Source organism: Lutzomyia longipalpis, chromosome 3 (genome assembly GCF_024334085.1).
Source record: "Lutzomyia longipalpis isolate SR_M1_2022 chromosome 3, ASM2433408v1".
NCBI lineage: Eukaryota > Metazoa > Arthropoda > Insecta > Diptera > Psychodidae > Lutzomyia > Lutzomyia longipalpis.
The window spans coordinates 27,706,606-27,721,683 of record NC_074709.1 but is presented as its reverse complement, the minus strand read 5'-3'; the positions used below and the strand labels follow the sequence as shown (position 1 = coordinate 27,721,683).

At 34.8% G+C, this 15,078-nt stretch overlaps 2 protein-coding genes across 7 annotated transcripts; both read left to right on the top strand.

Annotated features, from left to right (window-relative positions):
• The first annotated feature begins 1,363 nt into the window (after nt 1-1,363).
• LOC129793598 (signal recognition particle 9 kDa protein) lies at nt 1,364-1,885 on the top strand. Its single transcript, XM_055833726.1, has 2 exons — nt 1,364-1,582; nt 1,673-1,885. Exons 1-2 carry the CDS (start codon nt 1,442-1,444, stop codon nt 1,763-1,765), a joined length of 234 nt encoding a protein of 77 aa, XP_055689701.1. The 5' UTR covers nt 1,364-1,441; the 3' UTR covers nt 1,766-1,885.
• A 288-nt stretch (nt 1,886-2,173) lies between these two features.
• On the top strand, nt 2,174-15,053 carry LOC129793596 (JNK-interacting protein 3). Of its 6 annotated transcripts, XR_008750942.1 has the most exons (9): nt 2,174-2,611; nt 3,204-3,754; nt 5,913-6,259; nt 6,471-6,506; nt 7,623-7,640; nt 7,764-9,965; nt 10,606-10,938; nt 11,540-11,725; nt 13,601-13,766. XR_008750942.1 is itself a non-coding variant. In XM_055833720.1 (8 exons), the coding sequence occupies exons 1-8, from the start codon at nt 2,516-2,518 to the stop codon at nt 13,702-13,704; spliced, it is 3,687 nt and encodes a 1,228-aa protein (XP_055689695.1). In that variant the 5' UTR covers nt 2,174-2,515; the 3' UTR covers nt 13,705-15,053. The 6 variants fall into 6 exon arrangements, 3 of the variants coding, with proteins under 3 accessions (XP_055689695.1, XP_055689696.1, XP_055689698.1); XR_008750943.1 differs by lacking the exon at nt 7,623-7,640; XM_055833720.1 differs by lacking the exon at nt 11,540-11,725 and having other exon boundaries at nt 13,601-15,053.
• The last annotated feature ends 25 nt before the right edge of the window (nt 15,054-15,078 follow it).

Below are 15,078 nucleotides of genomic sequence, written 5' to 3'. Positions count from 1 at the left end.
ATAAAACAGTTGGTGAAATCATGAATAAATGCATGATTTTCGGTTGAGTGTTTAGTAGTGGAACATTTTACGAGCAGCAAATGGAATCTGTGCTGCCTTGCATGGCGCACCAGAAGGAGCGGAAACTGAAGAATTTGTCTTGATTTACACACATCGTGTTATATATTACATTGAATTTCTTTCCCTTCGCTTTTTTCGAGATTTATTCGCCTCTACTCAGCATTACTTATGTTTCACAACCCCCCGTATCTCCACGCACGATGTTAGCCCCTTTCCACCCTCACAATGTGATATTATATCATGTGAATAAACATTGAGAGATGTGGGGTGCTGAAAAAAAGGTAAGTCTTCTTGTTTTCAATGTTATTTTAACGCCATTTTGAAAGGACGCTAATCTTCTAATTAATCTTTTAAAATTCAAACAAAGCATCGAATTAAAAATAAAATGGCGCCACTTCAAAACGTCTTTGCGTCCTTCCAAGATGGCGACATCAAATTAAGTATTTAAGAACTCTTTTTTTACTTAGAAGAGATCACAATATTTTCTGCGGCAGCGCTATAAAAACATCCCAAAAGTACACTTACTTTCTGGACAAGAAACACCACAAATATTCCTTTTTTATTTTCTTCACAAGTGGGATATCAAAGTAAATAGACCATTTTATCATCCACCATGATACGTTCTCGTCGCCCCCGTTGAAATGGATGCTGGGCACGGTCTCAAGTGGCTCATTTCAAGGAGTTTATCGGCACATCACTTTTATTATATGATTGCGCCCCAAAACATCCAAATCTATCCATTTGATTTGCCAAGAGGGTGAACGTTTTCTTATGCTATTTCTTTCTTTTTATTTTGTTTTCTGTGTAAGATCAAAAAACAGTTTTTTTTTATATTTTATTAATTTATTAGTTTTGTCTATTTTATTTTTTTCAACTTTATAAGAATAAATATTTTTCACTAATAGATTTTATACAGAATAAAAATCTTAGGTCTTTAAATGAGGATTATAACAAAAAAACCTAATATCAGAGTTAAAAATACACGAAATCGGTTTAAAAATACGTCTCAAATTAAGAAAAATTGCGTTAAAATTGAAATTCATTAATTTCAGTAATTTTCCAATCTGTCAAAAAATTAACATCTACAATTATATTTTTTTATCTCTCTAAGAAAATCAATTTTAATTCTTTTATTCCTTTTATTCTCTTTATTTTTCAAAGTTTGGTGTCTCATTTTTTTACAATTAAAAAAATAAAAATAATAAAGTTTTCATTTTCCCGCCATTTATTTTGGAGCAGCTAAAGACACGGCTGGCGCGAAAAAATCCGCGGCGCAGTTGTGTTGTTTTCTTCCACCCCCCTGAGTACGCCCCTGGTGAATTTTGAAGTTTGGCTGATTTTTTTATTTTATTCCACGTATTTAGTTTTTCTCCAAAAAGAAATGGTTTACGTGAAAAATTGGGATGATTTTGAGATTGCGGCGGAAAATATGTACATGAGGAATCCCTTGAAGAGTCGATTCTCCATGAAGTACATCCACCACAAAGGGCAGCTCCTGCTAAAACTCACCGACAACACCAAAGTGAGTTTTTCATTAATTTTCTGCTTATTTCTTTAACTTCTTGAGATTTATTTCAAAGAACGAATGAATAATCTTGTTCTTGTCTTTCAGTGTGTTCAGTACAAGACGGAAGTAATGCCGGATTTGAGGAAAATTGAAAAATTCACAGGAAACATAATGGGACACATGGCATCGAATGAATGAGGAATGAAGCTCTCTTCTGAACGTTTTTCATGCTTATTCCTCTTATTTTTCTTTATTTTGCATTCTGCTAACCGTGATTTATGTTTTATAAGGAAATAAAGTAAAAGTTAATTCTAAAAATATTTTTTTGCAAAACTTCCCACCTGTTCCAGGGGTGCATTAAGGGGTTGTTTTCGGTGTTTTTCATTATTTTAACTAATTTTTCATTGAAAATGGGATTTTTGAATTACATACTTTGAATTTAATTGGCCGGAGAAATTATAATTTCTCTTTCTCTGTCTTTAGAACCCAGAATTCTTAGAATTAAATGAAACAAAACAAACATGAACATTCTCAAACTCGCTCAAACTGATACACCCCTAAAACAGTCCAATAAGACCCAATACACCCCTGGTTAGCGATGTTAAAACCAATAAGAAGAAGATTTTTTTGGGAAGATGAAAAATTTTTAATTTCCGTGTGAAAAAAGTCCCCGAAATCGTGTGGAAAGGTGCAAAGAGCCCCCAAAAACCCATTCTAGTCCAAAAGAACAACGATCCAGTGCTAAAGTGCCGCAAGATTTGTGGGGAAAATGTGTGTGAAGCGCTAAATTTTATCGATTTAACTTCCTCTCTGTGTTTTGGTGCGAAGAAAACTTTTTTTCCCATTGTGTGCGCTCTCCTTGTCTCCTACTCTCTTGCGCGCCCTTCAGCTTCCTCAGCGAAATCTCCTCATAGAGCATCCCAACCGTTTCCGTAGACGGAAGGGGCAATGGATCATGATAGACCACAGAGCAGCCTCAACCAGACAGGAGCTGAGACGGTGTACGGAACGCACGAAGACAACACAATGGTGATGTCAGAAAAGGTAAATGAGACAGCAGAAGCTTCCGGAGGGACACACAGAAAGCCCCTTCTGGTGCCCCCATCCCCTGGGAGGGTGGTCAGCTGAAAAACCTGAAAAATTGACGGTCTGGACACTGCGGATTTGCTTCCTAGAGCTTATTCCATTTCACTTTTATCCGTCACGCCAGGCTGCGCCTTGTAAAATTATCTTGTAGTCAAATTATTGCTTTTATGCTGCTAAATCTAATGCCTCGTTCACAACATTAATCAAAATGCATTTCGCCCGTTAAAGCTGGTTTAGTGCGAAAGTTTTTTTCTTTATTATTTTTTCAATAAAAAATTATATTCAAAATCTCAGAGTTTATGATTTTTTTTCTTTGGATCAAGAATAAGAGAAAAATAGCCAAACATATTTATCATTAATTAGCACAAAAAATGCGGGAAATCAGTGCTAGATTTACTCAAATACTTTGAATGGCAATGCGATAAATCATTTCCGCAAAATAACCTTCTTATCAGTGGGCTGTGGGACTGCCAAATCCCTCCTTTTGCAAGAACTGCGTGAAGTCATCAAAAATGCACAAAAATGACTCATAAAATCGATTCTCCTGCAGGTTCAATCCCTCGCGGGGAGTATTTACCAGGAATTCGAGCGTATGATCCAGCGCTACGATGAGGATGTCGTGAAGACCCTCATGCCGCTCCTGGTGAACGTCCTTGAGTGCCTCGATGCGGCCTACCAGTCGAATCAGGAGCAAGACGTGGAGCTGGAACTCCTCCGTGAGGACAATGAGCAACTCGTGACGCAGTATGAGCGTGAGAAGAGTGCCCGGAAGCAGGCTGAGCAGAAACTCCTCGAGACGGAAGATCTCGCCGAGGCGGAGAACAAGGAGCTGGCGTCGCGCCTCGAATCCCTCGAGAGTATCGTGCGGATGCTGGAGCTGAAGCACAAGAACAGCCTGGAGCATGCATCGCGTCTCGAGGAGCGGGAATCCGAGCTAAAGCGCGAATACAGTAAACTCCATGAGCGCTATACGGAACTCTTCAAGACCCATGTGGACTACATGGAGCGCACGAAGTTGCTCATGGGGTCCACCCACTCACAAATGAGCTCCACATCGGATCGACTTGAAATGAATCGTACCCGGCTACATCCAATGAGCAGGTGAGGAAATGTTTATTTTTCTCTCCATTCTTTTGCCATCTCTTTCCTCTCACCAAAAACCAAAAAGTAATTTAAATTTGAGGAAAACAAGAGAAAAAATAAATTATTATATTTATGGAATGTTTGGATGGATGGATGTTGCTGATAAAACTAATGAAAGTTGCTCTAAAAGTCTTGGAAAAATCAGGAGATTGTGGGAGATTTTTTAAAAATTAATTTGCTTTTCTATAAAAAGTCTTCTAAAAGTTCATTGAAAAATGTTAATAAATAATTCTTAATAATAAATTCCTTGAACGATTTTACATCCGCACATAACCCTTGGAGGATTTAGCTGGCCAAAATGGCCAATTCGACATTTTTCAATCGCGTCAGAATTAAATTTTTTTTAACATTTTGTGATAAATTTTACATCTGTGTATAGCAAAGTTTCATTAACTTTGTAATCGTGGAAAGAAAACTTGGAAAAATATTTTCTTTTGAAAGAAAATGAAGATCAAACTTTTGTGGTTAGAAACCTCGATCCTCCAAGTGTTAAGGACAACTCCATAATTTTTATAGGTTTGTGTTCATGGTGCCATAAAGATTTTTTTTTCAACAGATTAAACAATTAAAAATCTTACTAAATGCTTTCTAATAGAAAAAATTAGTCAAGATTTTCTGGAAAATAGAATTTTGAGTATTTTTTTTTTAATTTAAAAGAAATAAATAATTTTCTCTATCAAATATTATGGAATAATATTGAAATTAAATAAGGAGCCCAAGAATCTAGGAAAAAGGCTTTGATTTTATGAAAAAATCTTTTCCTTGCAATCCTTTTCAACCAAAACTTTCATTGAATTATTTCTTTTTTTATCGTTTCTTACCAATTATGTCTAGGTTAAGAGGCTTATAATTAATTTCTTTTGTAGTTTTGTTACCCAGAGGTGTTACAAATCCCCAACACCTCCCCTCTCAGCCTAGTGCTGTTTATGCGTAAGAGGACTCTCTCTTCTCCCGTAGAGCACCGGTAGGTGTACCTTTCCTCTGATGGAGTTTGACCATCTTGGTTGGTACAAAACGTCGTACGATTCTCCGTGGAATCAATTGAGTAGTTCGTGATTGGGGTCGGTGCGAGGGTGATGAGGCGGGGCGAGAGTCCTCATTTTTCTAAGCCCCAAGTCGCGATTCTTCACTTTTAATCTGATAGAGGATTTTTTTATATTCTCTGTTTCCCGTATTTTCCCTTCTCATCTCACAATTTATCGATTCTTAAGCATCTCCTTAGTTAATTCTGTGAGAAAGAATTAAATGATTTGACAATTCTTGAATTTTATAGTATTCTAGCTTAGATACCAAATCCAAGACACATTTTTTGGGCTATAAAAATTAGCTTTATGTATTTTTATGTTCCTTTTCAACAGAAGATAGAAAATATATATTTTCATCAGAATCAACACAATTTAGGGTTGATTTTCTCAAAATTTACAAAGCAACCAACCTTCAAAACATTACAATTCTTCAATTAACAGTAACTCGTATGAACATTTTATATATTTTCTTTCTTAAAATAAGCAATAAATAAAAACACCGCATAAAAGCAACATGTAACTGCTTCACAGCTCTCTGTATGTTGTGTTGAACAGAGAGAGGAAGAGAGTATTTCTCGCGTTAGGAAAAACATGAATTTTGCACCAAAAACTCATCAGATTACATTTTACAAAAAAATATTTATTCATTGAGGAAGGAAAAATAAATTGTGGGAATAATGCAAAATGTAGAAGAAAAATGCGATTTTTTGTGCAATAAAAAAAAACAATTTGCCACATTTATCGCCATAGAAAATTTGTCTTAAATGTTTAGAGTGAAAAAAAAACATGCTCATTGCGACACTATACAAAATGCTTCGTCGCGAGTAATTATGGATGGATGTTGAGAAATCGTCCACAATTCACAATATTCCGAAATGGAAGAGGCAAGACGACGGAATGAGTGAGACGCTTCAGGCTGTTTGTCTCGTTGTTGGGCAGATATGCTTGATTATTATTTATGTGAGAACAGCGTGCACATTGCAGTATGATAATGAAATTTTAATGATCGCACAGAGAGAAAGAGGAAAATGTTTGAATGATTGTTTCGCGCGCTCAAGATCTAATTAGAAGAAATTTCTCTTCATGTTTAGATCTTCTGGTCCCGTCTCCTACGGGTTTGCATCACTGGAGAATTCAACAATGCTCGATACGGAGACAATTTGTAGTCCAAATGGAAGTTCTGGCTCCGATTCGGGGCCGTTGTCCTTCCAAAATGAACTTGATAACATTCAGACGCTCGAGAAGGCAGCAGAGACGGATTCACTGCAACAGATGAATCAAGCAACGTCTCCGCAGAGTGATCAGAGCCCCGTTGCCCCGGCACCGTCCACCTCAATGGGACGTTCAATGACAAAGAAGGAGCAACGTTCGGGTAACACTTTATACCAGGAGCTCTCCTTCCAGGACAATGAGGAGAGTGAAGAGAATGAAGTTACAGGCAAGTTTCTTTTCTTTTTTTCTTCGCGTTTTCTTTTTCTCTGCTAAACTGCAGCTTGAGATATTTATTTTGAACATTTTTTGCTCTATCTAAAAAATTATTCTCAAAATGCAATTTTTTTCCTGAATGATTGTGTGTTTATTGTGCATTTTTTATTCCCCATTTCATCCCTAACACGATTTTGTTCAAATTTCGTGAACAAAAAAAACAGGAAGTTGGGTACATCCTGGCGACTATGCATCTTCCGGTGAGTTTACAAAACAAATAATTTTCTCATTAATTCATTCATTTAATGCAAACATTTTAGAGAAAATCATCAGAATGCATTTTTTAAGATTTTTTTAACAAAAATAAATAAATTCTTTTCATTTTTTGTTGCATTTTTAATTATTTCTTTTTAATCTTTAATCCTTTAAAATATTAAATTTAGCGAGATTGAAATTTTAAAATAATTGTTTTGTTCAATATTTATTTGGATTAAAACGATTATTTGAAGGGAATCTTTAGGAATAAAAGCATCCCCTTTATTAATGAATAAAGTAAATAAATAAATTGAAACTATTAAAATCCATAAAAATAAACAAAGATTTTATATGATAAAAAATCTGAATCTTTATGAGACAACCCAAGATAACTAAAATCATTTTTTTTCGTGTAATAACGTGACGAAAAACCCGGGAAAATATTATTTATTCTTAAAGCTGTTTTGTAGCAAATTAAATGCTTTTAATGCCTTATTTTAGACGGTTTTTATTATCTCAGTGATAAAAGTGATTTTCAACGTATTTTTTCTGGAGTTTTTTGCCCCTGGAGTAAAAGATTTGAGCGGGTTTTTAAACAAAAAAAAACTTAATTTTCAAACCAAATTTTCTATTATTCGATGTCACTTCTTGATAACACACAAATGAAGAAAAAATCTCTATGAAATAAATCACAACGTCGCTGGAAAGCCAAAAATTCGCCTAATTTTCAATTTTTCAATAAATCATTTTAAAAAATTCCATCGATTAATTTTTTCAAGAAATTATGAATAATTGTCAATAAAATCATTTCTCACCTGCTAAATATTCATCCTGGATCACTTTTCATGTGAATGTAGTGAATCATACGTAGGGAAAACTCTCCAAAAGCTCATGAATCGTATAAAGGAACTAAAAATCTCCATTTAATGCATTTTTAATCATTAAAAATTTTCCAAAATTCTTTTCTAAACTTATTGCATTTTAATATTAATTAGTAATAAAATAATAGAATAATGTTAATCAAACTAACAGCTATGCTGACAAAAATCTTTTTCTTTTTATGTCATTTTTTGCATCACAAAAAACCAATTCTTTTGCTGAAACTAACGACCCACTATCAGTTAATGATAACTTTTTCGGTGAGTATATTGGCAATGTTTTGTTTTTGTTAATTTTATGTTTGTTGAATGCAAAAGAGAATTCAAAAAAAGTTAATTTTGCAAAAGATTTGAATGTAAAATTAAGAAAGAATATTTTCACAGGAATGGGCAAAGAAGTGGAGAACCTCATTTTGGAGAACAATGAACTCCTTGCCACGAAGAATGCTCTGAATATTGTGAAGGATGATTTAATTGTGAAAGTTGATGAATTAACGGGTGAGAATGAGATTATGCGTGAGGATTTGCGATCGGCGTTCATTGCGCGGCAAAAGTTGTCACAGCGCATCTCAGAGCTGGAGGAAGAGCTGAAGAAGGTGCGTGAGCAGATGAAGCAGCAAAGTTCGTCGGAGCAGGAGGATGAGGGGGAGATTAGTATGGCGCAAAGGAAGCGTTTTACACGCGTTGAAATGGCGCGTGTGCTGATGGAGAGGAATCAGTACAAGGAGCGATTTATGGAGCTGCAGGAGGCAGTCCGTTGGACGGAGATGATTCGTGCTAGTCGCACCGTGGAGTCGCTGGATAAGAAGTCAAAGCATAAGTTTTGGAAATTTTTTAGTAACCTCTTCAGCTCATCGGAGCGTCCGCAGCCAGATCAGGGTGCTGGTTTGCATTTGCGCTACAACGCAGCTGATCATCATGTAGCGCCGGCTGTGACGAATGATGGGCGCCTGGCGTTGCCGGCAAGTGGGGCAGGGCATGGGAATTCCCGGGCATTGGCCCTCTCAACGGATGTTCCGACAAATGAGAGGGCACAGATGAGGAAGAATGAGCAGTACCGGCAGGTGAGGGCGCACGTGCAGAAGGAAGATGGGCGATTGCATGCCTACGGGTGGAGTTTGCCCGGGTCCAAAGCAAGCCCCGGGAAGTCCATGAAGCAACCATCAGTGGGGAATTCCGGAGGAGGGAATTTCAAAGTTCCCGTTCCGATCTATTGTCAACCAATTGCCGAAGCAAATCCCCACATGAAGGTCTTCTGTGCGAGTGGGGTTAACCTCCAGGGGGGCTTCAATCGTGACGGGGGCTGCCTTATTGGGGCAAGTATCTTCTATTCGCAAAAGAGTACAGCAAAGATCACGGAGATCCCGGCAACGAGTGGCAATGGCGCGGGGATTGGGAGTGATTTAGATTCCCTCGATAAGCAAATAACGCTGGCAATGGAGACGAGTGATCCCAATTTAGCTCTCAGTTCGTACGTTTGGATCTGCACGAGTACCCACACGGCGAGTACAGTGACAGTCCTCGATGCGAATGATGCGAGTGTCGTGCTGGATTCCTTCCCGGTGTGTCAGACGCATTTGCTGTGTATTTGCACGGTGATGGGGGCGCTGGAGAAGGATTACGCCATGTTGGAGAATAGTGAAGTTACCAAGGCTGGTGAGACGCTGGAGAAACCCGGTGAGGGTCCCGATGATTTGGGACGTGTTGAATTTATTCGTGTTCCCGATGTGGATCAAGAGAAGCAAAGTACAACAGCTGCTGCCAGGGATGCGTGTGCTGCGGCTGAAGTTGCCCAGGAGGCGGAGGATGAAGCAGCCCCGAAGCTGGATGGATGCAATGCAGTTGTGGAGAAGATTGACGTGCCACCCATTTCGCCGCTTCATTTTGAGAAGTGCGGCAACAAAGTGAGCGTTGTGCCGAACAATTTGGACGATCTCACCTTCCCGAAGCCCGTTAATCCCATCCTGGGGTCACCGAATCCCCTCGAGGAGCCCCCAATGTCTTCCGTGGGACCCACAATGTGGCTCGGGGCACAAAATGGGATGCTCTATGTGCACAGTTCCGTTGCCCGGTGGCGTGATTGCCTCCACAAGATCTGCCTACCCGATGCAGTTCTTGCCATTGTGCACGTAGAATGTCGCGTTGTTGCCGCCCTGGCCAATGGGAAGATTGCCGTCTTTAGGCGTGCTCTCGATGGCCAATGGGATCTTCGTTCCTACCATTTGGTAACCCTTGGGTGCCCTAAACAATCCGTACGATGTCTCGCGGTGATTGGTGATAAAATTTGGGCAGCACACAGGAATAAGATCTACATTGTTGACCCAATTACCCTCAATATTGTCCACATCCTCGAAGCCCATCCACGCAAGGAGAGTCAAGTGCGGCAAATGGCAGCCACAGGGCTTGGAGTTTGGGTGTCAATACGCCTGGATTCAACACTCAGGCTGTACCATGCTCACACGTATGAGCATCTCGATGATGTAGACATTGAGCCGTACGTGTCAAAAATGCTGGGAACTGGAAAGCTCGGCTTCTCCTTTGTGCGCATCACAGCCCTTCATGTTTCTTGCAATCGCTTGTGGATTGGTAAGTTTCTGTTATTTTTTTAACCTAATTCCCTTTTTAAAAAAAATAATAAAATGATAAAAAGATCGAATTTTAAGGGTTTGCGTCCACCGCAGTCTTAATAAGGGAAGAAAACGGCAGAAAAGCTACATTTTTTCTAACTTTATTCCACCTAAAGAAAACAGTTTAGTTCTGTAAAAGAAAATGATTTTTTTTTAAACATTTCAACATCTCAAAAAAAAATATCTAAAAAAGAAGAATTGTGCTGATTGCGTCCACCGCTGTCTCAGTAAAATTTAAAATAAAACGACAGAAAAACTAGATTTTTCTGACAAAATTCCATCTAAAGGTAAAAATCTAGTAAATCCCTAAAGAAAAATTTAAAAATTTAAATATTAAATTATTGCGTCCATCGCAATCTTAGTAGTTTTATTTTTCTTTCAATAAAATTAAAAGAAAAGCAATATTTTTTAAAATCCTTTTTATCTAGAGAAAAAAGAAGAAAGATCAATTTTTCTAACTCTTTTCTATTCTGTGAAAGACAGACCTAAAAGAAACTTTGAAAATCTACGAATTGCTTCCACCGCAGTCTTAGTCATTTGTAAGAGAAAAGAGCAGAAAAGCTAGATCCTAACATTCCGCCACATTTAATACTTTGCAGGAACGGGCAATGGTGTGATAATTTCAGTGCCATTGACAGAAACAAATGGTTCTGTTGGAGCACAAAAGGCAAATGCAACTACAGCCGCAGCGGCGCTTAGTGGCAATGCTGGGAGTAGCAGTGGTGGAGGGAGTTCAATAAGCAAAACAAATAACTTCATTCCGCGATGCTTCATGGCGAATGCTCAGCTTTCATTTCACGGACACAGGGATTCGGTGAAGTTTTTCGTATCAGTGCCAATGCCGACACCGGCTGAAAATCCAATTCACTTTGATAAATCACCCGATATGCTCGTCCTATCTGGCGGAGAGGGTTACATTGATTTCCGTCTTGGTAAGTCAAATTTTTCTTAACGTGTTTGCGAGTTTTTCTTTCTTGATTTATAATCTTTGTTATTCTTTTTTTCGACATGTTCACTCATTTTCTTTTTCAATGTTTTCCATTTGAAAAGTTTTTTGAGAGAAATAAATTTAAAAAAGTGATGTGGAAGAAGATTTTTTATTAAAAAAGTTGTTTCTTTCACAAAAGAAATCGTTAAGATTTGAAATTTTGAATTTCTGTCAATAGTAGTTAACCGAAACTAACCGAATAGATACGAACAGTGCACGTAACAAACACAATCTGTCAAATATCTGTCAATGAACTTCTGTCACGAAGAAACTAACGCAATTTCTAAGCTAAATAAAAAAATATTCTTTCACATCACATGCATCCATTTTTTTTTTGTATCCTTCTTTTAGAATTTTCTTACATTATTAAATATTTTCCCTAGAAATGCTAGAATTTTGCTTTTTTATTAAACCCTCATTTATTTATAATTTTTCTTTTAAATAGAAATCTTTTCCTTCATAAAATTATAATTTTTCTTGCATCTACTTTTAGTTTATTTTTTTTTAATAATTTTATTTTTCTTTAATGTATTTTTGTGGTACAGAAGAGCATGCAGAAGATGCGTGCGACATAGCTGCACATTTGTTCGTTTGGAAAGTGAAATTTACACCTACGTAATACATGAGAAAAAAATTGTTTTTGGCCCTCAAAAAAAAAAAGAAATCAAATCTGACACCAATTTAGTGTTTTTTGCCGAATTTTTTTGAAAGCAAAAAATGTAATGAGATAGGTAATAATATTTTTTATTACTTTTCTTTGTTCTCTGTTTTTTTTTGGAATTGGAATTTTGCTACCCCTTTTTTATTGAAAATAAATATAATACACACAAATTTTATCTAATGGAAGATAAAATACTTTTATTATGAAAATAAAACTGATTTATCCAGCTCTATTGCATGCTTTTTATCGTTATAACCTCCCTTTCCTACAATTTGTTTTATTATATTTTCAAATCCTTCAATTCCTTTTCCAAGTAGAATTGTCTTAGGTTTTCAGAGGTTTTTTTGGTGGTTCTTCTTCAATTTATATTTTAAAGAAAAATTAATAAGAATTAAGAGAATTCAAAAATGTTTGAAAGAATTTAAGAAAAAGTTTCATTAGAACCGGTGGCTCACCTGTTTGACTGATTTTAAAAATTAGAATTTTATTAGAATGGTTATTAGTACCTCCTAAAACATTCTAAATATTCAGCATAATTAATTTAGAACCTGATCTAAATTTTATTGAACTTTGCGATGAAGTAGAACCTCCAAAGAACTCATTGAAAATACTTCCAATAAATTTCTCAAACGTTTTACAACTTTCCTAAATTCCTGTAAAAAATTATAATTGAATAAAAATTAATCTGGGAATAGTTTGTTTGAGTAAATTAGTTAGAAATCAGTCTCTATGATTTTTATTTATCATTAATTCAAGATTTCTTTTAAAGAATGTTCTTTAAAAATAAAAATTCATAAAGACTGATGAAAGTAAATGCAAAAATTAATTTATTTTGAACACACAGATAAAGCACCAGCATGCAAAAGCTTCTAAAAGAGTATTTTGTAAAAATTCTCAAGCACTTTAGAAACATCTAAAACCCACAAAAGTAAGAGTACGGTCCATTAAAAATCTTTTATAACAGAGAAAAGATTTTTTTGAGTCAGGATCAAGATATTTCTTTCTCCAATTTGTATTTAATTTTCTTAGCTTTTCATTCTCATTTTTCTTTGATTTCTTGTCAATATGTTGATCTTGGCTTAAAAACTAAGGCAAAAGTTGCTGCTAAATGCTTGTGCCGTCTTTGCTTAGAATGTTGTCGTCCTGTGAGCTTTCGTCGCTTTCGTATACTTTGTTGTCTGAAAAATTATTTTGAAAATTTATTTTGAATATAAAAAAATAAATAAATTGTCCTAAATGTTCTCCTTATTAAAAAAAAAAAGAATTGTGGTATTTATAGCATCAATAGCCCATGTATTTTATAGAATTCATAGCCAAGACACCCATCTGTGCTATAAAAGACTTTTTATTTTGGTTAAAAAATAATTTAAAGATTAAGAAAAACTTAACAGATACATACATAAATTTGTCTGAAGGTTAACTTTTTTAAAATTAATTTATTAATTCTTTATTTGATTAAATAATAAAAAAATTAGAATATCTACTACATAGTTTTATAGTAGATGTGTCGTGAATGCTATAAAAGTATTATTCTTCCCATAAAATCAAATATTTTTCACGGAATTCTAAGCTAAGTTTGCTAAGATATAAAAATCATTGGTTTTTCTTATGAATTCCATTGCATTCAGCTTGCAGGAAGGCTTTATTCTCAAAGGGTTTAATCTGTCCCATTCCTCATAAACATTTTCTCCCAAATTCATGTAAATTTTATGTAAATTAAACTAACTAAGAAATACCATTCAAGCACATAAATTAAAGCTTCATTTACTTCCATTTCATTTCTTAAAGCTCTCAAATATATTTTTAACTATTTTCTCCATGAAATATTTTAATCAATTTGCTGTAAATACCACAAAAAGAATTTTTTTCACTGCACAAAATTGTTTTTTTGGGGGGTTTTTAATGATTTTTTCTTTTCTCTTTCTCTGCACAAATGCTTTTGCAGGTGATGGCGACATGGAGAACAGCATCATATTGGAACCGAATCAAACTATTGAGAATCGCGGTGACAAGAGTTACCTAATTGTGTGGCACGTTACGCAAAAATAGAAAGTTTCTCTTTTTTTTTTAATTTAAATTAATTAATTAGCAACAAAAGTAGTTTTTAGTAGTTTATTTAAAAGTAAATGAAAAAAAGAAGAGTTTTAACCTCGTGTGGCGTGGAAGAAAGTGAAAAAAATGATGTTGTAAAATCATGCGAAGAAGTAAGTAAGAAAAAATCATCCTTAAAAAATATTTTAAAACTATTTGTAAAGTGTTCAGTATAAAAGCTTTACCAGGTAGTTTTCATTTCTCAGCGACAGAGTTTGTCGAATGTGTTTGCAGAAAAAAAAAGATTTGGAATATAACTGATTAAATGAAAAGAAAAAAAAATACTTTAAAGATGTGAGAAAAAAATGATACAAATAACTAATTAAAATTAATAACTTAATGATGAAAGTAAGTCGAATAAAATATAAAGATAATATTTGCTCATTGCATGCTATTGATAGAAAAAATAAAAATAAAATGTGTTTGTATATTTCTGAAGGAAAATTTGTAAAGCTAGTGGCTAAAAAGTTCTATATATATTTGTGCAATTCCACCCACACACAGTTCTAATTATTTTTTTTAGAGAGAGAAAATTTTGGAGGAAAAATATTATTGGAATTTTTACCTTTTCTTCCTTTATTTTGGGTTCCATTCTAGCACAGATTTTAAATGTGAATTGATAAGAAAATTTTATAGGAATAAAAAAAAACATTGAACATCGAAAGACAAGTATTAGAAATATTGAAAAAACAAACAAATTGCACCATAATTTATAAGATAAAATATTTCTTTCTATTCCAATTTATTATTTCTTTTTATATTTCCTAATAACTGTTTATATTTGTTTCTATTTTTTATTCTTTACCTGTGATAGTTTCTACTTGATTTAAGAGCACCAAAAATTTATTCAGGATACCACAAAATATTTCTTTATTTTGTTAAAAAAATTATTTATATAAAAAAGTTTTTTGTAAATACACCAGAAGATAGAAAAAAGAGAAATATTCTTGCGCTCGAATGGATCCCCCAGAATTTTCACACGCTTATCAAAATATTAATCTAAATACGTACTACTTACTAAATAGCCAAGGCTACGGACACGTGAAGAAGTCTAACATGCAATAAGCAAAATATTCTTTTTTTTTTGTAAGTTTGTTCCAAATGTTTATTAAAGACAAATTAGTGTGAGGAAACCAATTTAAAGAAAAAAGAAAAAAAACATCAAGCTTGAAAAGTTGTGTAATTTTTTACTTTTTAAATATTTAATCCCAAAAAAAAGTACAGTGATAGAAAAAAGTTTATGTTTATTATTTTATTTTTAGCTGTAAAATGTAAATATTTTCCCAAATAAATTAATTTCGTTTTCACAGGAAGGGTTTTCTCTGGGTTCAG